Raw genomic sequence first — 27037 nt, 5'->3', positions numbered from 1 at the left:
CAGATAGGGTCTCACTGAGTTGCTTAGTGCCTAGACATAGCTGAGGTTGGCTTTGAACCCGTGATCCTCCTGTCTCAGCCTCCTGAGCCACTGGGATTATAGGAGTGCACCACTGCATCTAGCTTTTCCTTTTATCTTCTTCTGAGTTCCATACTAGAATCAGTCCCTAGTTAGGGACATACTGTTTTCACAACAGAGGAACAGAGGAAAGTTGTCAGGGTTTCTGCTCAGTACTAGTATACTCACATTCCATTGGCCCAGGCCAGTCACATCATTCGTCTGACAATTGGACAGGGAAGTACACTGTGCCTTAGAGAGGCAGTTTGAATCACATGGCAACAAAAGGGATTGTACAATTCACTTTTAGAGCAGGACATAAACATTAAAAAATAATAAAAAGGTAACCAACAATCTGCAATCTCTTTACTTCAAAGAGCATAATAAATCATTCCCTCTTAGGAGATCTAAGAGCAGCTTACTCACCATGCTTTCTGGATAAAAACAGTAAGAGACTAATATGTCATTTTAAAACCTAAAGGAGCCAAACATGCCAGCAGGGTGCCGTAGTACACACCTGTTATCCCAGAGGCTCAGGAGGTTGAGGCAGGAGGATCACAGGTTCAAAGCCAGCCTCAGTAACTTAATGAGGCCATAAGCAACCTAGTGAGACCCTGTCTCAAAAAAAAAAAAAAAAAAAAAGGGCTAGAGATTTGGCTCAGTGGTTAAGTGCCCTTGGGTTCACATGGTACCAAAAAAAAAAAAAAAAAGACACCAGGCATGGTGGCACATGCCTATAATCCCAGTGGCTAGGGAGGCTGAGGCAGGAGACTCATAAGTTCAAAGCCAGCCTCAGAAACTTAGCAAGGTCCTAAGCAACTTAAGGAGACCTGTCTCAAAATAAAAAAAATAAAAAAAAAAAAAAGGGCTGGAGATGTGGCTCATCCCAGTACCAAAAAAAAAAAACCTAAAGAGTTATGGTTTCTAATCTAGGCTAGCAGTCTTTTGACGATACAGCCCCCCAAATTTAACAGGTCATATACTATCTACTACAAGAGGCTGAGGAACATCGCTTAAACCCAGGAGTTTCAAGCCAGCTGGGCAACAGAGCAAGTGAGATCCTGTCTACAAATCAAATTAAAAATATGCAACAAGGGCTGGGGATGTGGCTCAAGCAGTAGCGCGCTCGCCTGGCATGCATGCGGCCCGGGTTCAATCCTCAGCACCATATACAAAGATGTTGTGTCTGCCAAAAACTAAAAAATAAATATTGAAATTTTCTCTCTGTCTCTCTCTCTCTCTCTCTTTAAAAAAAATATGCAACATAACAACAATAAAAACTTAACTAGCAATTCTTTTCTTAGGTATTTATCTAAGAGAAATGAAATCATACGTCTACCAAGAGACTTATAAGAATGTTCATAGTATCAGTATTCATAACAGATACTAGAAACAACCCAAAGGTTGAACAAAAGCAAAATGGAGAAACAAAAAAGGTCTATTAAAACAATGAGGGGCTGGGGATATGGCTCTGTTGGTAGAGAACTTGCCTCACATGCACAAGGCCCTGGGTTCAATCTCCAGCACCACAAAAAAAACCAAAAACCTATTAATCAATAAGAAGGAATGAACTATTGATATTCATAAATATGGATAACTTCATTTCTTGATTTTTTAGGGGGAAGTGTTGGGAGTACTAGGGATTGAACCTAGGGGCACTTAACCACTGAACTACATCCCTAGCTTTTTATTTTATTTTATTTTTTCTGAGACAGGGTCTCACTAAATTACTTAGAGCCTTACTAGGTTGCTAAGGCTGGCCTTTTAATTTGTGATCCTCCTGCCTCAGCCTCCTGAGTTGTTGGGATTACAGGTGTGCACTACCAAACCTGGCTTGATTTTATATCTTATTGTTTGAAAAAGATAAACAGTTCTAACTTCAACACTACAAGTTTGAGAATATTTGAAGCCTCAGACTTCCCAGTTGCAAATAAGTCAATTCTGCCCCAAACTGATCACTTTCCTACAGGTATGATTTTTAAAAATTCATATTACAAATGCAACATTACGGGAAATAGTATTACCAAATGTTCTGCCACTGTGTAGCATGGATCTGTGTGTGTGTGTGGGGGGGGGGGGGGGGGGTGCTGGGGATTGAACCCAGGGCCTAGTGCATGTGAGGCAAATACTCTACCAACTGAACTATATCCCTAGCCCTAACATGGATCTTTTATTTTTCTAGTTTCCAAAAATAGTTTTCTTGCTGCCAGCCCCTGACCTAGATCTGTGGATGACCCACTGCTTTCATCTTACTTGAGTCCATATATATGTATGTGTGTGTATATATGTATGTATATATTTATATATATGTATACCTATACACATACACATGTGTATATATGTATGTAGACATGCACAGACTTAACTTTCTAAAAGCAGGAATGTGAGCAATCTGTTCAGCTGCTAAGGATGACATATTCTCCAATGCCATTTTTAGATATGCAAGACATGAAAAAAGAAGAACCTCCAGAGAATGAGGTCAAGGGCCATGGAGAACAATGAACTGAAAGCAACTCAAAGTCACAACTGAGACATAATCACAAAACATTCCATACCCCAGGGTAAGGAAATCTCATTTGTTTAGTACAATTTCAGAAGAGCTATGAACCAGTGGCTCCCTCTCTTCCTTTCAAATGGAAGCATTTATTTTGTTTATCCTGACCCTGTGCAATATTGCGGGGGCATATACAGAGTTAATACAAAAGGCCTGAGAATGCTTTCATAAGGGCATGTTTGCAAGGTAGGCTTTCAGCTAACAACTGGGAACTTAGATATCATTCGAGTTCTAACAATAAGGATGGTTTACCACACCTACTCTATTAGTATAATGAGATTTATACTTTCCTTCTGGGACTTTAGAATTTTGGTAAGTGGCAGGCAGAGGTTACCTACAGATAAGCCCCCAGTAAAAACCAAGCAGTGAAATGGTTGACAAAATTTAACAAACATCACAAGCTGACACTAAAGAAATCAAGTATATTTTCTGTGACTCTATTAGGAGAGGAATTTTGGAAGCTTGTGCCTGCTTTCTATGTTGTCCACAGACCTTTTCCTTTTGTTGATTTGTTTTGTATGATTTACTATAATAAATCACAGCTGTACATGCAACTATATTCTGCAATCTGTGAGTCCTTCAAGCTAATCACCAAGCATGAGGGTGGTCTTGGGAACCCTTACACAAAGTAGATAACTTGTCTTTTTAGTTCATTGGTCTTAGGTTCAGAAGGAGTCATAGCTGGCCCAGATGTAGATAAGACGACCTTGGGCTTCAAGACTGATGCTAAAAGGAGATAAGACTGAGTGTCTTCCTTAGGGTAAGAGAAATAGCAAATGTACTCTGAAAGAATGAAACCAGTTTTTATGACCAAAAAGACTGCATGGTATATTATTCTTCCCAATTATTTTTTTCCTTCCCTATAAAAAGAATACAGAGGTTAAGAGAGTAGCTTCGTAGAGCTAAACATGCACAAGGCCCTGGGTTCAATCCCCAGCAGGACAAAATAAATACATGAATAAAAAGAAAAAGATTTTACATTTCTGCCTACTACCATCTGACTTGCTTCCCTGTAATCAGTATACTTCGGTGTCCCATTGTCAGGATTGACTATAACTTGCCGAAAGAATGAGAGAACAAGTGACTGCCAGTTCAGCAGAAACTTTAAGAGACATCATCACCTACTCTCCTGCTCTTTCCTCTGTCCCCCCAAAAACATGTTCCAAACAGGACTTGTTCTTTCATGACACATGTAGCTATACTGGTCAACCTGTGGCCACGACATGTATTAAAAATCAGAAATAAATGTTAGTCATAAGGCAAGGACATTAGGGGCTATTCCCTAATGAAAGCAAAACTTAACGTTAACCACATACAAAACATATACCACAAAGCAAAGCATTAACCATATACTTAATCTCAAATACATTCACATACTTAAAATATTAAAACATACTTCCTGGCATAACTATTTTTGTAGTAATACAAAAACTCTACATCTACCTAACTTACGTTTTGGAGCTCTTTCAGGAACAGGAGTAACACTGATTTTCTCTTCTTTGGCAGACTCCTTATTTTCTGAAGACTTTGGCTTTTTTCTTTGGCGCAGTTCTATAGTTGGTCCTTAAAAAAATTAAGACATTATTGCAACGGATGTATCAATCATCTGTACCCCAAACTGATTAACTTTTATTATACTAAAGTTAAAGCCACCTATGTCACCTACTGAGACCAATGTATTTCACAGACAACTTTTTTCATAATTATGTTAGGTAAAACTGTCTTCAGCACAAAAAAGCCAACATAGGCTCACCACCACCACCTCCCATGTTTTGAGAGTCCCACTGATAAACCAGTAAGTTCGTCTCCTGAGATAATGCTATTTAAAAATATCCCAAAATAAGTATAAAATTTTTAGAATGCCTGGGGTACAATAAGTTACTTAGGTTATTATTACTGAGCGTATCAAGTACATCATGCATGAATTAACAATTTTTTAAAATAAAAATAAAATATACTGATTATAAAACTATACTTTGTGTTATTCTTAATTTTTTTCTTTTAGTTTTAAATGGATCTCTTTTTTAATTTATGTATTTATATGCAGTGCTGAGGATGGAACCCAGGGCCTCACACATGCCAGGCAAGTGCTCTACCACTGAGCCAACACTCAGTGAGTGACCCAACACTCCAGCCCAGTGTTTTGTTTTCAATAACCCTGAAAGTTCTATAGCGTTTTACAGTGCTGAGTATCATCAGCATCGTACAATTATATAACCCTACGTTAGAAAATAGGAGTAACCTATAAAGATCCCTGTTATCAAAATCTGGGAAATTCTCAGAAAAATTTCTAAATATTAGACTATCATTTTTTTCTATCTCTTTAAAAAAATGTAATGTAGATATTACCTCCAAAACCAGTAAACTAAATTTCAAATTAAACAGGAATGTATGTTAGATAATGTAACTATAATACATATAGACAATAATCTTAACTTCTCAGAATTATCTTCTCAGGTAAATAACAAGTTCAAAGTCTCTATCAAGTGTATAAAGTATCCAGGAATTGAACACTTTTTTTTTTTTTTTTTTTTTTGGTACCAGGGATTGAACCTAGGGATGCTTACTCACTGAGTCACATCCCCAGCTCTCTTCTATTTTTTTATTTTAGACAGGGTCTCACTAAATTGCTTAAGGTCTCACTAAGTTGCTGAGGCTGGCTTTGAACTTGCATTACTCCTGCTTCAGCCTCTCAAGTTACTGTGATTACAAATATGTTTCCCCATGTCCAGCTAAGATGCCATACATTTTTAAGGTGTTATTTAGTAAGTTTTCAAGGAAAAAACCACTATTGTATACTGAATGTAAACACTGACATGTCAATTTTAATGGCATTAAATTATGAGAACAAAGTGTACAAACTAATAATTTATTTTATTTTAACCAATCTCTTCAACTTTGTCCTTAAACTAACTTTGTGTCTATTACTAAGAAACAAAACTAAATGAATGCAAATATCGTCTCATTTCCTTTATATTGGGCTTATAACTTCATTACTCCAAAGACAAAGCCACTGATGGGAAATGCTCAGTGGTGAGCTCAATGGTAGAGTGCTTAGGCCCTGGGTTGGTGCCCCAGCACTGACCCCAAAAGAAATCCCACAGAGTTAGGCATCTCTAGGTGGGAAAACTGCAAAGGCCAAAGCAATGGACAAACTTGATTATCAGTTCTGATAGGAAAGCTCTGGAATGAAGCTCAAGTTTCATTTTTACTAGTTACATTTTTAGCATTGTAAAGAAAAGTCAAACTACATGAAGATGATTACATACCCACAAAAATAATCTGCTATTTCAGAATCTGGTCCAGGATCTTCATATGAAATAGTAAGGCTACAAATAGGCTTGTGAATGTCCATCCAGACTATACATAGCAATCTCCAAGTGAAGTATTAACACTGTTCTACTCAAAGTTTATTGCTTCTTTCTTTGCTCTAATATTTCTTTAAGGAAGTAGAAATATAAGCACCTGACCCTCTACTGCATCAAGCAAGTCATATTTTGGAAGATCAGATTCACATAGAGTATTTACTTATAGAAACATATAGAGAAAGAAGAGGATCCAAGTGAATGTGAATATGCAAAAAAAAAAAAAAAAAGACATAAATAACAAAATAACACCTAGATACAAGTAAAATATATAGACCAGACTAATTTTAACACAATGAATACAGTATGATGTGTTTTGAAAAAATTGAGTGCCAAGTAAATGGAAAGTACCCAGAATAATGCCTGACACAAAGACATGTCTGCTAAAAATATTATCATCAGAGCATTATTATAATAAATGAGAATTTAATTATTCACCATTGATATTATATCTCAGAATCTAACATGAGAGGGGCACAAATATTTATGGAATTAAACATTTGTTGAATGAAACTATGCTTTAATAAAACTGTAAACCACTAATTGTTCCATTTAATTGTTTTTGGGTCACCTGTAATTCTAAAATCAAAAATCACTTTCCATTTTATATCCAAGTAAATTTGACAAAATGGTTATACTATTTTCACTGGTTCCACAACATATCTACTTAGTTAGGCATAACTATAATCTCTTAAATAACTTTTTTGCACAATGTACATTAGACTTTAAGTATTATAGAATTTTTTTCATGCATAAACAAAGCTAGTTTATCAACCTACTCCCAGAGATTTGCAGCTAGTCAGAAAAGCAAAGTATAAAAGGAAATATTAAAAATGATAACGTAATGCAATCACAGAAAAACCAAGGAAACAAATGGGATTACATTCTTCCTTACCAACCACAAATACTTTGGTTTTGAAGCTGCTTTAGGTAGAACGTCTTACATTTAGATTAGCTTTAACCCTGAAAACTCAAGGAAGAGGAGGTATGTGTGAAGCAAGCATGAGTATTGGGAGATGGCAGCAAGTCACAGAGTAATAAACACTTCTTACCCTTAGTCTTTATTTATTTTGAATTGCTTCCCACCGAATTCTTCAAACTCCCTTCTCACACTCTTGGCTCAAAAAGGCTTAAATCTAAATTAGATCAGCTTTCTATCACATTCATAACTCTACTCAAAAAGGTAAAAATACCATGTTTTCCAACTGAATGCAAAATCTAACTGGTCAATCAAGTGACCTACCTACCATGTATGCCTGTTTCCGAAACTTAGAAGGGTATGAATATTTCCTTATGCTCTCTACCATTAACTAAGTTTCTCCCAGTTTTCCACTCTTCTTTTATCTATAATTTTCTGCGAATACATATTGCTGGCTGAATTTTCTTGGCACCGGTCCTGAGGAGCTATGGAAAGCTTTCTACAACCCAATTCCTCCCAATTCATCTTACCATGTTATTCTAAACCCCTGACTCTTTGCGAGTGGCATGAGTCCCCTCACCCTGCGACTTTGTGTTTGTCATGATCCACAAACCCTTATGAGCGCGCTCAGAATGCGGGGCATCTGGTTAAACTATTATCACACTCAAACATCCTTTCTGTACCTAATCCTACAGCTTTTAAACCAATTATGTCCCTCACTCCATTTATGATCTGCTAATAACCTTCAATTCAAACACTCCCCCCCACAGCTCTCTCTCGCGTTGCAGACGCCCAACTTTAGGTTCCACCTTTGCTCCCCACTTCGGAAGACGAAACTTCGGGCCATTCACTCGGCTCCTCGAGAATTTCTCCGCGAACTCCCCCGCCCGTTCCTTCCCGCCCTCCCTGCGCGGCCCCAGCCACCGGTCGCCAGCAGCCCAGGCCTCCGGGCCCCTCGCATCCCCGCCCCTTTCCCGAGTCCACTGGCGGCACTGGCGCCATCACCTTCTTCCTCCGCCATCGTCTCCGCGGAGACCCGGGAGGCCGTCCGGCTCCCGCGCGCCTCGGAGTTTCACTCCCTTCGCGTTGCGAACACCTCCGCGGTCCCTGGCCCACTCCCGGCCGCCGCGCCCCCACTTCCTGACCCGCCCCCCTCCGGTGTCGCTGCCAACCACGTTCCCCCGGGCGGCCAAGGAACTAGAGTGCCGGGAGCGGCGGGCGGCCGGAGCGTTTCGCTGGGACGCCTGGGCCTGCGCTGGCAGGAAGGAGCCTCGACGCCGGGGGCGCTGCCTACGTTTGGTGCTCCTGGCCCGCCCATCCCGTCCCCGGGAAAGCGAGGTTTGTGAGGCCCACCGCAAACCCTCAATTTGTGCGTCAGTTCCAAAAACGTGGGCGGGAACGTACATTCCGCTACTTTGTGGTTCAACTCCGGGAATCAGGAGACTGCTATCAGCTTTACCTTTTGAAACCAGCTCTCACCCCCATTTTACAAAAAGGAAACCAGGATCCCGCATAAAGCAGCCTCAAAGCTACTTAGAGCTGGAACTGGAACGCAGGACCCTGAACTGCAGTCTGTGCCTGCGTTCTCACCAGGATTTGAGAGCCCGGCAAAATGTTCTAGTTGGCAGTTTGGCTCAGCAGACCGCTTGACCATTACAAGAAAGAAGCCTGTGCTAATTGACCAAAACGGGTTAAACAAGACGTTTGCATGTCATGATATCCAAGAAAACAGAACAGCCCAATAATATCAGCCTGTGGGAGAAGAGTCGTGCGTTTAGATATTCCACAGCAGTCGGAAATAGTTTTACTTTGTATGTCCTCACTTGTATCTGGCATTTTCCACCAAAACACCAGGACCCCCCCCCCCAAATTTTCCCCAGAAGTTCATGGAAGTAAATTTAGGAAGTGAGGAAATATCTTTTTGAAGTGGGAAAAGCAAGCACAGAATTAACTGAAATCACTGGGTAATTATGGATGTCCCTTACTTAGCAGGGAGCAAGACTCCTCTAAATACGGCTTTATTAAGTTAGGACATTTGGGGAGAGGCTATCATTTTTTAATACTGTGAAAAAACAGTTCCAGGAACTCGTTTTATGTCTTTAATTGCCTGTAAATACGTCTTTTGCCTTCAAACAACATTGCACTAGGAGTTACAAACAGTGGACCAGAAAGGGCCCCTCCCTCGCCCCGCCAACACAGAAATTATGAACACTGAAAACCACAGGATATGACAGAGCCCTAGGCATTGGCCACAGATACCCAGTGTCCTGTGTCATATCAACTGTGTGAAAGAGCTACAATTTATGAGAAAGCAAACATAATGACTGAGTCTTGAAGCGCTACCCTATTGTTTTTTCATGATCCCTAAAGGTAGACTTGATTGTCAATTCACCTGCTCTGTAGAATAATGGGAGAAAGAAAAATAAGACAAAATATCTTCTTTTTTTTTTGTATCAAGAATTGAAACTAGAGGCTTACCCACTGAGCCACATCCCCAGCCCCTCTCCCATTTTTAAAAAAAATTTGAGACAGCATCTCATTAAATTGCTGAGGCTGGCTTTGAACTTGTGATCCTCCTGCTTCAGCCTCCTGAGTTGCTGGGATTACAGGTTTGCTCCATGGTGCCCAGAAAAAAATAGCAATTTAAAAGAAGAAATATACCTACTTGGGTGGCTGAAACAGGAGAATCACAAGTTTGAGGCCAAGCCTTAGCAACTTAGTGAGACCCTGAGCAACTTAGCGAGACCCTGTCTCAAAATAAAAAAGCCTGGGGATGTAGCTCAGTGATAGAACACCCTGGGTTCAATCCCTAATATAAGCCTCCACCCCACAAAAAAAAAAAGAGAAAAGGGAACATGAGAGAAAATAAATATTCAGTCTTCAGAAATCAATAGACTAGGGGTTGTGTTCTCTAGTATAAACATTTCTCCCTTGAATCCTAAAATATTCATATAAGGATAATGAGAATATCTTAACCCTGAACCAATGCAACCAAAAAATGTACTTCATCAAAAAAGATGTCTTGCAACCAGCATTATGGCTGTTTTCAATAGGTCACTCCATAATACCAAAGGCCAGTTATTTTCAGATGGTAACATACATGGCTAGTGGATACATGGTCTAAGATGACTTTAGATGAACCATATTGATTAATTTTCCACAACCACAATGGACTTCTAGTTTTCTAACCAAAATTTGAAGAGTCATTTCATACTCTTTGCCTCACCTTGACCAACCCTAAACACTCCACGTTATCTCAGATGGTCTTTAATGTGAAAAATATTCTCAAAGAACAATATGGCTTTCTGCCATCTCTAAAAGATAGAGGTGCCCTTCTATATGTAGTTGGATATTTTTAGTGAAATATTATTGGTTTTAAGAAATTAAAGTCTTGAGCTTAGGATGCAGCTCAGTCAGTAGTAGAGTGTTTGCATAGAATGCATGAAACCCTGGGTTTGATACTTAGTGACAAACGCAAACACAACACAGCTTTTAAGAAATGTAGGAGTACCAAACTGGGTAAGAAAAACAAAGGCCTAGAAAGAAAAGTGTTCAAAGAGAATATTCTTGAAAGATGCTGAAAATGTATAGGACCTGATACAAACTGGACGTATTAAATGATAAATAGAAGATGATTCATAAGGTTTATATTTTGAAATTAATCATGTACTTTTGTGTATGTGAGTGGTACTGGGGAACAAACCCAGGATTTCAAACATGTTAGGCAAATGTTCTACCACTTAACTACATTTGCAATCCATAATCATACTTTCCATGCATCAAGCACAACATTTTGTCAAGATATGAGAAAAATACAAAACAATTCCCCAGAGAACTTATCTTTTTGAAACCAAAGAGATATATGCAAAAGATATTTTAAAAACTTTCTTCTGGCTGGATGCAGTGGTACATACCTGTAATCCCAACCTTAGGAGGCTAAGGCAGGAAAATTGCAAGTTTGAGGACAGCCTCAGCAACTTAGTGAGACCCCAAGCAACTTAGTGAGACCCTGTCTCAAAAATTTAAAAGGGCTAGAGAGGTAGCTCAGTGGTAAAGTGCCCTGGATTCAATCCCCAGTACAAAAAAAAAAAAAATATCTTCATTTTATTAATAGCAACCTACCATAATCACTATTGAAATCCTTGAATCTGTTCAACTTTTCATCTATTAAACATGAAATTTTGTTTCATCTTTACTATATAATAGAATCTTAGTTATCCATTGAGTAGCATCTTTCTATTATTCTCAAACATGATCTCCTTTGTGTACTCTGAATTAGATGTAATCAGTTCATTTTTACTGCCATTATATTCTTTTAGGGGGGCATGGGGGAGTGAACTTAGGGGTACTTGACCACTGAGCCACATCCCCTGCCCTATTTTGTATTTTAGAGACAGGGTCTCACTGAGTGGCTTAGCAGCCTCGCAATCCTCCTGTCTCAGCCTCCCCAGCCACTGGGATTACAGGTATGTGCCACTGCGCCCAGCTATTGCCATTATATTCTAAGTTGTATTTTGGCTGTGTTTTATCCCTATCCTTAGTCCAAACTCTGCAAATATATTGTAGACAAATATTTCCTCACTTTTTCCTTATTGTTGAGGCTGTATTTCAGTGCATCCTGAATATATTTGCCTTATTACCATTCATCATTAGGATCTGCATATTTTTCTTTTCCATTGAGAGAATTACAACTGTACAAATCAACAGTCAAACTTGGGACCATATACTTCTCCAAAGTGGGATGCATTTTTTTTCTAAAGTATTTTATTTAAATATTTTTAATTGTATGTATTAGATAGTGTAGAATATTTTCTAAAATAGAGCTGGGCATGGTGCCACATGCTTGCAATCCCAGCTACTTGGGAGGCTGAGGCAAGAATATCCAAAGTTTGAAGCCAGTCTGGGCAATTTAGTGAAAGCTTGTCTCAAAGTAACAGTTATAAAGGGCTGGAGATGTAGCTTGTCTAATGTGGGAGGCCCTGGGTTAGAACCCTAGTACCAGAAACAAAACAAATTTGTATATATGCATATTTTCTAAATATACTTTTTCCTAGAGTTGGCTCCTCTAGGAAGATATTTTTAGCCAAGTTAATTATACAAAACAATATTCATAAATAAAGCATTTTACTGGTATAAATAGTCTATTAAAACCTCCCCAAGTGAATCTTTTTTTTTTTTGGTACTGGGGATTGAACTCAGGGGCATTTAACCACTGAACCACACATCCCCAGCCCTTTTTTTTTTTTTTTTTTTTTGTATTTTATTTAGAGACAGGGTCTCACTGAGTTGCTAAGTGCCTCACCAAGTGGCTGAGGCTGGCTTTGAACTCACAATCTTCCTGTCCCGGCCTCCTGAGTTGCTAGGATTATAGGTGTGCGCCACTGTGCCGGGCAAATCTTTTTCTTAAATAGATTGTTGACTTTGTACCAAGACCCTTTTTTTTTTTAGATAGTAAATTTTCTAAACATTTATGGGGTTATATTAGCACTTCCAGATAAAATTTAGGACAAATTAGTGTAAGCGTGTCCCTGGTAATATTTGGAATATATTTATTTAGTAATATTTGGAATATATTTATTTGAAATTTTTTTTTTCTGAAATTCTCATTTAATATCTTGGGTCTTTTTGTTTTCTCTATTTTTGCTAACTCAGACAACCTATTTATATGGATTGAGACGGTCCCGCTAGAATACACCTAGCTTTGCTCTCATAACTTCTGGACACAGGTAAATCATAAATTATTCTGAAAGAAGGAAGGTAGTTGGATAACAGGTTGACTCTAGAGTACCTCAGCCAGGATGGATCATTCATCACCATGTTCAGACCTAAAGTGCTGAGCATCTATTACACTTTTTTGGGGGGAGGGGACACAGGAGATTGAAACTTGGGCACACTTTACCATTGAGCTACATCTCCAGTCTTTCTTATTTTGTATTTTCAGACAGGATCTAAGTTGCTGAGGCTGACCTCAAATTTGTGATTCTCCTGCCTCAGCCTCCCAAGCTGCTAGGATTACAGAATTGCATGGCCCAGTCAGACTTACCTTAAAACTAAGAGTACAAAGACTTGGGGAAAATGTCAAAATTATGATTTATCACCTTAACAATTTACATATGACAAGTAAACTATCACTAAACATCTCAACAATTATGATTTTTAGAATCCTGCAGAGATGCACTCTGGTAAAGGGATCCTTAGAAGCCAGTAGTACTATATGTATGCCCAGTAGATGGCAGAAGCAGCCAAACCAAATTGACCCTTTTGGTTGTATAGTTCAGTGTAAAAAGTGACTCTGAATTAGCAAGATAGGATCTTGCTAGGTTGTACAGCTGGCCTTGAACTCCAAATCCTCCTGTTTCAGCTTCCCAACTAGTTGGGATTACAGGTGTGCACCACCATGCCTGGTTTAACTTTTTTTTTTTTAATATTTATTTTTTTAGGTGTAGATGGACACAACACAATGCCTTTATTTTTATGTGGTGCTGAGGATCGAACCCGGGTCCCGCCCATGCTAGGCAAGTGCTCTACCGCTGAGCCACAATCCCAGCCCCTTAACTTTTAAAATGTACAAAGTCATACTAGATAAAAATTTTTGCTAGTATGACATTAAATTTGCTGGAAGTGGTGGCACAAGCCTGGAACCCCAGCCACTCAGGCCTGAGACATGAGGATTACAAGTTTGAGACCAGCCTGAGAAACTTTAGACTCCGTCTCAAAAAGAACTGAGGATACTGTAGTTCAGTGGTAGAGCACGCTTGGGGCAATACGCAATTACCCAACACACACACACACAAAAAATCAAAATCCAATGACTTCTGGATATGGCGGTGCACATCTCTAATCCCCACAGACAGGGAGGCTGAGGATCACAAGTTCAAAGCCAGCAGAGCAAGTTAGTGAGGCCCTCAGCAACATATTGAGGCCCTGACTCAAAATACAAAATAAAAGGCTGGGGATGGGCTTAGTGGTTAAGTGCCCCTAGGTTCAATCCCTGGTTTAAAAACAAAAACTCCTCAATGACTTATGTAAGGATGGATGATTGTTTAGCCAGTATCTTGAGTGCACTTATCTTTGTTAGCTTTTATAATTATTTATCGTAAACAGGAAAAAAAAGCCTTACCACCTCAGGAAAAGAAGGCTCACCTACATGCTTCTACCATTACCACTAACTTCTAATTACAAAAAAAAAAAAGAATGCAAACATTGAGATTAAGCAGGCAAGTTTTATTATCAAATGTAACAATTCTACAAAAACTCAGTAGTATTGTTATAAGTATTTCTGACTACATTAGTCTTTCAGAGCTTTGGGCAGACAGCATATTAAGACATCAAGTACAAATAACTTTTTTTTCTGATCTTAAGTGCCAATTTTCACACAAAAATATTTTGGGATTTTTTTCTCCTCCCTCCCCTGCTGCAGTTAAAGGGCCATTGCTGGTCAGATAAAGAGTAATATTTGGCTCTCCATTCAAGGTGTTAATCTAAGTAAGGCAAAGTAAATAAAAATAGCAGCCACAAAAATCTGCATGGCATTGCATCCAAGCAAAGGACAATATGAGTAACAAAGAAATATGTGCACTTAATTAAATCCTGTTTTCCTCTTTGGAGTTACATGAGGCAGCAGTACTAGCTAGCGTCTAATATTGCACTTTTGTAGCATAAACACAGCTAAACACATAGTGCTAAACATTGACAACATCAGTACCTGTTCTAACTGCATCAGTGTTTACCTCAGTCTAGCATGCTGACTACAGTCCTATGCCTTTAAAAAGTTTTAATTGTTTTGACAGTTAAGGCAGTAGAGAAAAAGATTTAAGGCAATATTAATATGTACAAGCATTCACTTCAGTTAGTATATTGCTTTCTAGAATACACTGTTCAAATAGTCTCATTTTTGTGATATTAAAAACTATGGAGTTTCTCTTATTAAAGTCCAAACCATCAACAATGAAAAAGTACAATATAAAATAATACATAAGAAGCCGAAATATTCAGTTGCAGGTTTATCTAGAAATTACTACCTACATGTATAGCTGCTTCATTTTTGGTTCCGCATTTTGGCCCCTACTTCATTTTTATTTACAACTGGTACCTGCTGAGAAAAAGATCTAAACCTTTCAACTATACATGTGTTGTGGAGGGTATTACCTTTCTCCTCAGATGTTTGTTTTTTGTGTGGTGCTGGGGATTGAACCCGGGCCTTATGCATCCTAGGCAAGGGCTCTCTACCACTGAGCCACAACCCCCAGCTTGCCTCAGGTGTTTTAAAAATCATGTGAATTGTTTTTAACTATAAGACATCATGATGGCCAAGAAATTGGGAAAATATTAGTTTTATTTTATTCCTTAAGTTTGTGATTTATGTGTCCAAGGCCATGGGCTTGAATTACTTAGCCAAGAAGGCATGATTGTGCAGAGGACAGGGAGATGGCAAAAAAAAAAAAAAAGGAGGGGGGATATACAGAAATGAAGCTTCCATAACAGGTTCATGGTGGAGATGGTAGATAACCAGTGGAATATTTTTTAATCCAAGACTTAAACTTAGGAAACACCTGTGCTGCCACTTTAGCTGAAAGTAATAAGAGACGTTTGATTTCAAATTCACATTTTAAATGCTTATTTGCACTCAGCAAGGAGCTGCTTCGCTGTAAGGATTTGGCTTCACTGGCTCAAATTTTCACTCCACCAAAAGATAAGGCACAGCTCCACTGTCCAATCATGTTTGCTGAAAATACTGCAGCCTGAGTGTAGATAAACTTCCCCTGAAGTTGCTAGAAGTTTTCTTGTGTCTGATGGTTTCAGGATCACCATACATCTTTCAAACACTGAAAAAAAAATGAATAAAAAGCAATGTTGTTAGAATTATATTCTAATAAAAGAAATTTCAAATAATTTCTAAGAAAAACATTCCAATTAATAAGAATCACCAACACATGACAATAATGATAAACATGAGCTTTATGTGCCAGCTCACTGATTAGCACCTTTATATGGATCCCTTTATTCCATCCCCATATATAACTCCCCTTCAGATTATCATGTTATCCCCATTTTAGAGATGAAGCACAGAATGATTAAGCTACTACACCTGTGGGACCCAGATCTGTGCGTTCAACCAAACACTTGTTTAAAACAAAATTCAGGAAAGCCAGGCGTAGTGGCACACGCCTGTAATCTCAGCAATTTGGTAGGCTGAGGCAGGAGGATGACAAGTTCAAAGCCAATATAGACAACTTAGAGCGACCCTGTCTTAAAAAGTAAAAAGGAGTGGGGAAGTAGCTCAGTGGAGCTACTTCCTGGGTTCAATCCTTGGTACCACAGCATTAAAAAAAAAAAAAAAAAAAAAAAAAAAAAATTTATACTGACACAAACTTTTCTTATTATTCCCTAAAAATTACAATCTAGGGCTGGGGTTGTGGCTCAGCAGTAAAGCTCTCACCTACCGCTATCTAAGACCCTGGGTTTGATCCTCAGCATCACATAAAAATAAATAAAGGTACTATGTCTAACGACAACTTAAAATAAATATTTAAAAAATTAGTGTCGGAGCTGGGGATGTGGCTCAAGCGGTAGCGCGCTCGCCTGGCATGTGTGCGGCCCGGGTTCGATCCTCAGCACCACATACAAACAAAGATGTTATGTCTGCCGATAACTAAAAATAAATAAATATTAAAAATTAAAAAAAAATTTAAAAAATTAGTGTCTAACAAGTCCTTTCATAGCATTTATATTGTATTGGAGTGGGGGTGTATGCACGTACGCGCTGGGGATCAAACCCAGGGCCTTGTGCATGCAAGGGAAGCACTCTACCAACCGAGCTATAGACCCAGCCCTGTATTGGGTTTTATAAGTAATCCAGAAATGACTCAAAGCATATGGGTGTGTGTAGGTTATAAGCAAATACTAAACCACTTTACATAGGATCTGGAGCATCTCTGATCGTGGCATCCTGAAACCAATCTCCTCAGACACCAAACAACAACTGTAATAAGCATATCTGAGATTTGAACCACTGCATAGGTTCCTCTATGCTTTTAATTATATACCACAGACAAAAACTTAGCAAGAAAACTTTCGGCATTATGCACACTTTTGCATGTAAATGAGAAATAGGGATGAAGACAGAAAGGGAACTAGCTCCTCAGAGTTCAGTCTTGTTTCATATGAGCAGTTGGAAATATGGTCAGCAGTAAATTTGCTTTCATAATAGCAATTTGTATAACTGGTACACATTTAAAATCAGGTATTTAAAAAGTACTTAAATACTGGTTTGTTAGAATTCATGTTTAAAATGTGGTTTACAAAGTGACTAACAATTTAGCCCTTGGCATGAAACACTGCATTGAAAGGTGGATACTGATAAGCAAACTTATCAATTATCCAATGCTATTGCCCAATTATATCCTTTATTGGCAACAGCACCCTAATTTTGCTTAATGAACTAGCCTCATCCAATCTCAACTCCATAAAGAGGCAATTTTACCACTGTGCCAAAGGAGTGACCCAGACACAGCCACTCAGAGCCCTAGATAACCAAACCATGGTGGTTTCAGAGATGGACTTGGAGTCACACCAGTGAATTTCAATTCCTGGTTTGATTCTGGACTTGAAAATGAAAGGGTATAAACCAAGTATTGCTGTGGGTACATCATGGAGAGAACTTGACTGAGAGTAAGCCTTCAGATTCAGCCAACTCAGTGAGCCCTGGACCTGTCAGTTGTCAATCAATGAGTTCCCCCTTCCTCATTCGTAGTCCATTCTATTATACACCACTTTGTAGATGCCAAAAATTACACGCTCATACTATTTTATGATGTAGAAAAGGCCTGCAGATGCTAAAAGGAAGTTTAGATTTTCCCCCTGCTCTCCCCTGTCCTACCCCTTTACCTCAAACATGCTGAGAACTCTACCACTCACTCACATCCCTAACCACTTAGAACTGCTTTTTTCTTTGGGGGGCAGGGAGAATTAACCCAGGAGTGCTTTCTCACTGAGCTACACTCCCAGTCCCTTTCATTTTTTTGAGACAGGGTATCTGTAAGTTCCTGAGGCTGTCCTTGAACCAACAATCCTCCTATCTCAGCCTCTGAGTCTCTGGGATTACAGATGTGCACTACCATGCCTGGTCTCAGAACTGCTTTTTAATCCAGTAGAATATAGTGGCGTTTGAGTGTCTAGCTATAACACTACAAGACTATATTGTTAGGGGGAAAAAAAAAAACAACTCAGAAGGATACAGAGAAAATGTTCTCCCTCTTTGGCTACAGTGAAACAAATATTAATGATACAGAGACAATTTGAGAGTTTTAACTGCAAACATTCTCAAATCTTTCATTTCTAGTAAGATGTGTGTTAAAACAATGTTTTATTTTGTAATAAACTGTCATTAAAAGTATTATGTACACAAGGGTTTTGAAAGATACGAGTTCCACCAATGGCAGCTATGTCCTATGGAATGAACCCTAAAAACTCTACAATTCTGACTAGTTGTAATATTTTATTCTTGCACTTTTCAGAAAAAACGTGAAAATTAGTATAAGTCATTTGGGAGTTTTCCTTGTTAAATAGTATTTTTCCTCATATGTAAAATATAAAATAAAACCTATAACTCAAGAGTTTTTTTTTTTTTTAATAGTAGTTGAATACAATACCTTTATTTTATTTTTATGTGGTGCTGAGGATTGAAACTAGGACCTTGCATGAACTAGACGAGTGCTCTACTGCTGAGCCACAACCCACCCCCCCACACAGTATTTTTTAAAATTTTTGAGATAGGGTCTTCACTAAGTTACTGAGGCTGGCCTTGAACTTGTTATCTTTCTGCCTCTTTCTCCCAAGAAGCTGGGATTATAGGTGTGTGCCATTGTGCCTAGTCATAAACCAGATTGTTTAATCAAAGTTTATCTCTTTGCTCATTTAAATCAATAGACTTGGCATTTATTTAGCTCTTCACCAACTAATATAAATACTACTTAGAAGAGAGAACCTGTTTAATTTTGAAAGCCACTTATTTCTTGTCTAAAAATATTATTAGTTGGGGGAGGGGAGTTAGAAACTAAAATATATTGAACCAAAAAAATTATATTACCCAGAGATCACTTTCCATCCACAAAAGTAACCCAAACTTAACACTTAAACTGTAAATACTTTTGAATGACAATGCTCTAGCCACTTTCCACATTAAAGTTTCACCAGGTATTTAAAAATCCTATGTGTTATTATTATTTTTTGGTACCGGGGATTTTGAACTTGGGCACATGACCACTGACCACATCCCTAGCCCTCATTTTTGCTGAGGCTGGCTTTGAACTTTTGATCCTCTGGTCTCAGCCTCCCAAGTCACTGGGATTACAGGCGTTTGCCACGGCGCCCAGCTCCTATGTGTTTTTGCTATTTTGGACCAGTTTTACTATTTTTTCTGAGTGAAAAAAAGGCAAATAGACTCTAGTTAAAGGTTTTGTTTTTGTTTTAATAAAGCATCCTGCACAAGATCTTACAACCTAAAGCTTTAACATAGTTCAGTGTAGAAATTGGATGTTTATATTTTTATATTACAACCAACACCTTACCTGAAAGGCAGGTAAATACTATTATTTTATTTAATTATTTACTTATTTTTGTGGTGCTGGGGATCAAATCCAGGGCTTTGTGCATGCAAGGCAAGCACTCTACCAACCGAGCTATATTCTCAGCCCAAATACTATAATTTTTGTAGAAAACTTCTCTATAGGAATTTCCCTTGTCATTTAGAAGGCCTATACAATCTAAATTCTTCAGAATATATTATATGGAAGGAATAGAAAATACTCTTTCAAAAAAAAAAGGGGGGGGGGAACAGTACTCAAAGTAGGTTAAAACACAAGATAAGGGAGAAAATTAAGAACCAGGAGCCTACATCAGTTATATTCAAAGAAATAAAAAAATTTAAAAATCCCTAAAGTATGGAAACATGTTAAAGGAGCAAATGAGCCAACCTGAATGAGTTCCAATGGCCAAAGCTAGAACAATTTGAAAAACAAAAATTGTAGTACTGGATAATAACCCAAAGTACCACATAAATATTATAACAAGTCTATACTGATACAGAAAAATGACTATATAAATAACAGGGGAGAAGGAACAAATCATCCTTACAGAAAAGTTACTAATATTTGTAGGTAAAAGCTTTTCTCCTCTTTCAATGTGAGCCAAACAGTAACTCTTGTGAATAGAACATGAGAAAGAAAAAACAATAGCTTTGTAGTAGAGAAAGCTATGAAGCAAGATCTCAACCAAGAGACCAAGGATGACAGCAGCAGCGATCTCAGGTGGCATAACACACCTGTGGGTGCCATGTGATGAGAAGGGCACTTCACCTCTAGGACCGTCTTGCCAACTCCCATTAGCCCAGCTTTGTCACAAGAAAAACAACAAATTCAAACTGAAAGTCAATCCATGAAACACCTCAAAATTGGCAAGGTCATGAAAAATGAGGAAAGAGTGAGAAACTAGCACAGATCAGAGAACACTAAGGAGACAGGACAATTAAATGCAATGGGAATGCAGATTGGATCATGGAATGGAGAAAGGATACCAGTAGAAAAAACTCATGAAATCTAAATTATGCCTGCAACTTAGATGATAGTAAACACACACACAAAACTTTAAATTTTTTTACTAAGTTATTGCCATCACAGCAACAAAAGCTATTTGTTTTAATACAGAAATTTATAGTTTGTAAAACCTAGGCTGGGGATGTACCTTGGAGCTAGACTACTTACCTAACATGCACAAGGCCCTAACTTCAGTCCCCAGCATTGCAAAATAAGTATATAAATAGTTTGTAAAAGTTGTTTTAAATTAATCTACCTGATTCTCACAGAAAATCATGTTAAGTCACATCCACAGCACTAATTTTCTGCCCATTTTACAAAGCATAAATATGTCACTTCTAAAATATTCTCATTTCTACACACACACAAAATGCAACTATAGCTAAGCACTGTTGACGGATTGAAATTTAGAGATTGACACTGCCCTTGAGACCTAAGGAATAAGAAACCTGGAACTGAACAGTGAGAGAAAAACAAAACAAAAAGCATCCCTAGTCATCTGAGGAGGTATTTCATCCAGCCAGACATCAAGTCTCCTTCCCAGGAGGGCCTTTGGGCATTGTCAATAGCTTATGAAGTGACCATGGGGTCTTTTGAAAACACTTCAAGGAGCAAAGTGTTCCAAAGTAGGTACTAAAAAGGATAACAGCTACCAGAATAACATGAACTCACCACTGTGACCCAGGCTAAAGACCCCGTTTCCCACTGCAAAGTGTCTGTATCTATCTATCTATCTATCTATCTATCTATCTATCTATCTATCTATCTATCTATCTATCTATAGATAGATATTCTTTGATAGGACCACAACACCCTAACTTCACTGAAAATGGCAGATCTGAAAATCTTCACCTAAAACTAATGTTTCCACAGCTCATGATGAGATTCTAAGCTGTGAATTCTCAAGGTCAACAGATTTTTAGCAAACCCATTTCCAAATCCGAATCCATATGATTCAAGTCCACGAGGTGTTAGCTATGAAAATGTCAACAAAATTAGTAAATGACGTGCCAGTACACAAACTTTAGCAAACCCAACAATCAGATATGAAGAAATAAACTACAGTGATTCCTCAACATGTCCCTACAACTCCATCCCTTGGGAATCCTGCACAGAATGCTAGCATCCTTTAGGAAGAAGTTGTAAATTAAGGGACAAAAAAAAAAAAAAAACCTCCAAAAAATTATTTTAACCTTAATCAGGATTCCTTTCCTGTATTTTCATTTACTTTTTGCAATGTTGGGGATTGAAACTAGGGCCTTGTGCACACTAGGTAAGCATACCACTGAGCTATATCCTTAGCCCCACTTCCATGGAGACAGAGTTGGAAGAGGGGGGGAAAAAAAAGACAATGAAAACCTTTTCAATCATTTTGGAAAATAAGCACTTTTGTCTGTCTTGTTTTAGAGACAGGATCTCATTATGTTGCCTAATCTGATCTCAAACTCCTGGACTCAGAGGATGCTTCTGTCTCAACCTCCTGAAAAGCTGGGAGCACAGGTGTGCCTGGCTGAGTTGTATACTTTTAAAAAGTTTTCTCTTGCCCCCAAACAATATGCAACTCTCATCCATAAATATTGCTTAATTACTTTCTTCTTAGATGACAAAATTAATTCCTGTCTTCATTACTTTTAGTTTTCTGACACTCATTATCACATTAAAGAAAAAGAGGGCTGAGTTTGTGGCTCAGTGGCAAAGCGCTTGCCTCGCACTTGTGAGGGGCACTGGGTTCGATCCTCAGCACCACATAAAAATAAACAAACAAAATAAAAATATTAAAAAAAAAAGGTTTTCCCTATATAATGCCATTAGGAAAAAAAAAAAAAAGAAGAAGAAGAAAACTCTCCTTTGACTCCTAAAACACCTTCAGATACTTGGCCTCTCTCTTTGGTCCTTTATAATAATTTACCTTGTGTGTCATAAAGCCTTACCTTCTTTTCTGAGGATGGTCTAACTGCTGGGACCCTTAAATACAAACCCATTCTTTGGGTAGAGTCCTGGCCTGGTCATTTGTGTGTACAAGTCCATCCTCGGTTGCATACTAAAATGCAATTCAAAACAAAAAAGATCAAAAGATGGACATGCTGTCACTATGGATGGTTATTATTTCAACCAAATATATCTACCAACAAAGTGTCATGGAAGTTTTGTTTGGAGACCAAACCTTCAGATTTTGTGAACAGTAACTTCCATGATACTTCCAAGTATGACTGGATATCATATAATAAAGCAACAATAATTTGCAAGGCATTTTATAATAAGCCCAGTACTCAATATCTCCCAATAACCCAATGAATTTAAAATAGTACTGAATATAATTAAAATATCAATCTTACTCTCTTAGTTGAGCACCAAGTAAAAATCTTAGTAGTGAGTGATCCAGAGACATTGACTAAAGTTATTACTTTGTGGAGAAACGAAAACCAGCACTGATTGAAATGCAAAGCCATTGATAGCAAAAGGAATGCTAAGAGCAAAGGAAAAAAATTAAAGGAATTATATGAACAAGAGGTCCACCCACTAAAATACCTATAAGCTGATGATATTGATCAGAATGACACCCTCATTAACAAATACTTTCATTATGTGTTGTCTTCAGAAATTTTGTTCTTAATTATTAAAATAGACCTAACTCAGGTGGCTTAACTTTATAAGGAAGCAGACATGATAGCAGAACCCATTCCAATACATGCTTTAACCATCAGAACTCCTTCCCTTTTGTAAATCTTTCCTCTTTCTGGCTTTTTAGCTCCCAACCCAAATGAAGTTATGGAAAACACAAAGCTGGAATTATGGAAGAAATTTTGGGGAAAAGCCGTTCAAAAATTTATCTTGAATGATAATGTATTTATAAAATGATATATGCCGTTATTACATCAAGTTCTACCTTCTTTTAAATGACAGAATCAGAGACCATCAATGAATGTCATTTACTCAATTAATTCCTTGGTATTTGCTAATGTACATAAATACAATTATCATGAAAAATTATGTAAGTTTAGTCATAACCAGAAATAAAATTAAAACTTCCCATTAAACCAACAACAGTGATAAGTGTACTGTAAAGATAAACACAGATTACACTCAACAGTTTTCTTCTTAAGAAGTCATCCGCTAATTTTACTGTCTTGTGACGAAGCCAAATCAAATAAATCTGGAATCTATAGAGACTGGCTGTAACCTGAATAACTGAGAACAGGAAACAACAAATAAAAATGCAGAAGACATAGACTTTTAAAGAATAGAAAATATGAGCTTTGGACAGGTGCAGTGGTGCCTGCCTGTAATCCCAGCAATTTGGGAAGCTAAGGCAGGAGGATTGGAAGTTCAAGGGCAGCCTTAGCAATTTAGCCATGCCTTAAGCAATTTAGTAAGATCCTGTCTCAAAAAAAAAAAGGGGGGGGGGATGTGATTTAGGAGTTGAGCATTCCTGAGTTCAATCCAGAGTACCACAAAAAAGATTTTATGTGGAAATTACATGAAATTGGGTTATATATAAGCATTTTTAATGCATGCCTCAAAACTTAAATTACTGAAGACAGTATTGTAATAATTTAATATATTCAGCTGGATAATTGACGTTCCTAGGTAATTCTAATTTACTGATCCAGTTTACAAATTCCAACCACTTCAAAAATGAAGGTCAAGGGCCAGGGATATAGCTCAGTTGGTAGAGTGCTTTCCTTGAACGCCCAAGGCCCTGGGTTTAATCCCTAGCACCACACACAAAAAAAGAGAATAAATGCTACAGACTGATGTTATTTTAGCTTGTTTTTGAACCATGTATTCTTCATAAGTATAGAAATAATCTCTATTATATATTTGTGGTAAAATATATAACCACAAATGCCAGACACAACACTCTTTTCAGAACAATAATTCTGCTTATTCTCATTACTAACTTATGGGTAAGACAACTTAATTTTATTCAGGTTGAACATAAAATACCACACAAACTAAAAAGAAGTTAATCTAGCTGACCATTAAACTTGAAAACTCCTTGGATTTGCTATAATAGGCCAATAAAATACAAAAATTAAGGCCAGGTATGGTGGCATATGCCTGTAATCCCATAGGCTCAGGAGGCAGAGGCAGAATGATTGTGAGTTCAAAGCTAGCCTCAGCAATTTAGCGAGACACTAGGCAACTCAGTGAGACCCTGTCTCTAATAAATACAAAACAGGGCTAGGGATGTGACTCAGTGATCGAGTGCCCCTGAATTCAATCTCTGGTACCCCCATAAAAGAAAAAAATAAAATAAAATGTTTCCTCTATGAGCTTAAAACTATCTGGTCAATAAATTTCTGGTAAAAGTTTCTCAATCTAATGAACCAGATATAGTTTTAAAGTAACATTATTACCCTTTCAAGACCCTCCTAAAGCATCATAATTTTTTAATGAAGGGTGAAGTATCTACTTAACTCTAAAAAAAAAAAAAACCACCCTATTTCTAGAATAAGAATGAGTAAGAATCTTACTTTTATTCTAGATAAGAATGTGCTAAGCCAGGCAGTCTTTTGTTATCATTCATGGATTTTCTTTACTTGCAAAGAATATTTTCTGATACGTTAAAGCCCTTAAGACAATTGTGGTGACTTGGTAGGTTTGGGGCACATAGCATCATCAGTCATTTTAGCTCAGATCACAATCCTCTATGACTCATAGATCCCAACTTGTAAACCCATCCTAAGGATGAAACAGCCTCTGCAGACACATACATAGCCCTTACGTGCTATGCTGCAAATGCTCCAGGGCTATTTAAGGATTTAACTATTCTGCATAACAGTTTTTCAACTTAGAAGAATCCAACTAAGTTTGGCTCCAGGAAGAAAAGACAATTTTTTGCTAGTGCAAGTTATTTATTTTTAGACAATGCAGGAAAGGGGATTCAAGATTTAGGTAATTAAGTGATTTGAGAAAGGAAAGGTATCTGCCCAGATGAGTTGGAAATGAGCAGATTTTGTCATTGTTAAGAGCTCTTGCCAAAAAGTACCTCATTCTTTAGTTTAAGCCAGAGAATAGCTGATGGACACAGGAAGTGTTAGAAAAAGCTTGATAAGAGCAAATATCAGCCTCACTAGAATTAATAGCAGATCATCCAATGAAAGACTCACAGATTACCCCAGAACTCATTCTAAGGACCCACTGAGGCTCTGCAGTAGGTTAGGCAGTATCCCCTCCCACCCAGATTAGGTACCAGACAGATCACTTTTAAATACTTAACTTTAAATTCCATGTTAAAGTGCTTTTTTTTCTTTTTTTGAAAGTGCTGGGGATTGAACCCAGGCCTTATGCTTGTTAGATAAGTACTCTACCACTGAGCTACATCCCAGCCCAAGTGCTTTCTCTATAAATTAAGATTTGACACCCAACTTCTCACAAAATTCCTCCTTGACCAATCCAATTCCTGATGAAAACACTGTACTGCTCTGTTCCCCGAAGAGCTTCTCAAAGTAGCAATGTCTTTAAAAAACAAAACAAACAAACAAAAACCAATAGATTAAATGGAAAGAATTAAGACAGCATAGAAAAGCCTTAATCTTGTCAAGAGGATGAATTTGAACTCAGTTCCTAGACACTGACTCTGGATCTATTTGCTTTCATAAGTAAATCCATTAGCACATATATATACATGAGAGTTTCAGAGAAGCTGTTTCTTTCCTGGCTGCATTCTTTAGACAAAGCAAACTTAAATAATAAGGGCACTGAGGATTTTTCTTCTTCAAGCTACTGACCTGATAACCTTGGAAGAAGTTAAGAATTTCCTTAACTCCAGTATTGTAGGCCAGGCCCTGCATTCTGACCACCGTGCCAGGCTGTGGAGGGACACCGCTAAGATTAGCAGCTGTAGGGAAGTAGCCAAGACTATTAGGCGAACCTGGGGGGCTAAAGGAAGAGAAAGCATAGTGAACCAACAGGAACAGACAATGTTGAATATTTACTCTAAAAACATTAGTTACTTAAGGAAATGGACTTTAAGGTGATCCGTCTTATGCTTCTCAGAGCTATCTTTCTTAAGACAGGTAAGAGCACCACGGCAGTTCTGTCTCACATTTTTGCAAAAGCCAAGAGTTGAAAGGCAGTGAGGTTAATGCAGAGTTAAATGCAGGGCTTTCCCAAATCTCTCAGATTCTTAAAAGGAGAGGAAGGAGAGTATTAAGCCTTCACAATCGTTCAACCACAAAGCACCACTTCCAAAGCCCAGCTCACTGATGATTAACTGGCAAGTTATCAGGAATACTAAGGCATGACTACAAAGGACTAAAAGGAACCATAACCAGAGAAAAGTATCCAAAATGATTGCTCCAAAGAATAGACTGTTCTACCTATATATACACAAGCAAATATGCAGCAAAACAATAATACAGCAAAGCAAAGGAGGATAGCATCTATTAGTTATTTATTTCAACAGGATTTTTTAAAATAAGAGTTGGGAGGAGTTGGAAGGGATACATAACAAACTAAAATAGTCACCATTAATAAGAGAATATTGATTAATGGGTCCTCCTGGTATTACCTGCAGCAGTTACCTCTAAGGAGCACAAGCCAA

At 37.9% G+C, this 27037-nt stretch overlaps 2 protein-coding genes across 9 annotated transcripts in view; both read right to left on the bottom strand.

The window, feature by feature from the left end:
* The window catches only part of Dpy19l4 (dpy-19 like 4), a 67245-nt gene extending 59191 nt beyond the window's left edge, over positions 1-8054 (bottom strand). For 3 of the 4 annotated variants that reach the window (XM_058585623.1, XM_046464649.2, XM_058585624.1), the window contains exons 1-2: positions 7901-8054; positions 4064-4174 (exon numbers count right to left, since the gene is read on the bottom strand). In XM_058585623.1, the coding sequence (XP_058441606.1) occupies positions 4064-4174; positions 7901-7916 (127 nt within the window). In that variant the 5' untranslated portion in view covers positions 7917-8054. Of the gene's footprint in view, positions 1-4063; positions 4175-5880; positions 6172-7900 lie in introns of those variants that run through there. The other variant, XM_058585625.1, reaches the window with a different exon arrangement.
* Positions 8055-14098: 6044 nt separating this feature from the next.
* Positions 14099-27037, bottom strand: part of Esrp1 (epithelial splicing regulatory protein 1) — a 58577-nt gene continuing 45638 nt past the window's right edge. For 2 of the 5 annotated variants that reach the window (XM_046464644.2, XM_046464645.2), the window contains exons 14-16: positions 26223-26373; positions 22419-22528; positions 14099-15720 (exon numbers count right to left, since the gene is read on the bottom strand). In XM_046464644.2, the coding sequence (XP_046320600.1) occupies positions 22454-22528; positions 26223-26373 (226 nt within the window). In that variant the 3' untranslated portion in view covers positions 14099-15720; positions 22419-22453. The remainder of the gene's footprint in view (positions 15721-22418; positions 22529-26222; positions 26374-27037) is intronic. The other 3 variants (XM_046464646.2, XM_046464647.2, XM_046464648.2) reach the window with 3 other exon arrangements.

The sequence above is a fragment of the Marmota monax genome, unplaced genomic scaffold, assembly GCF_021218885.2.
Source record: "Marmota monax isolate L192 unplaced genomic scaffold, Marmota_monax_Labrador192_F-V1.1 WCK01_AAM20220418_F8-fsc00003, whole genome shotgun sequence".
NCBI classification, from domain to species: domain Eukaryota; kingdom Metazoa; phylum Chordata; class Mammalia; order Rodentia; family Sciuridae; genus Marmota; species Marmota monax.
This window is presented reverse-complemented; position numbering and strand designations above follow the sequence as displayed.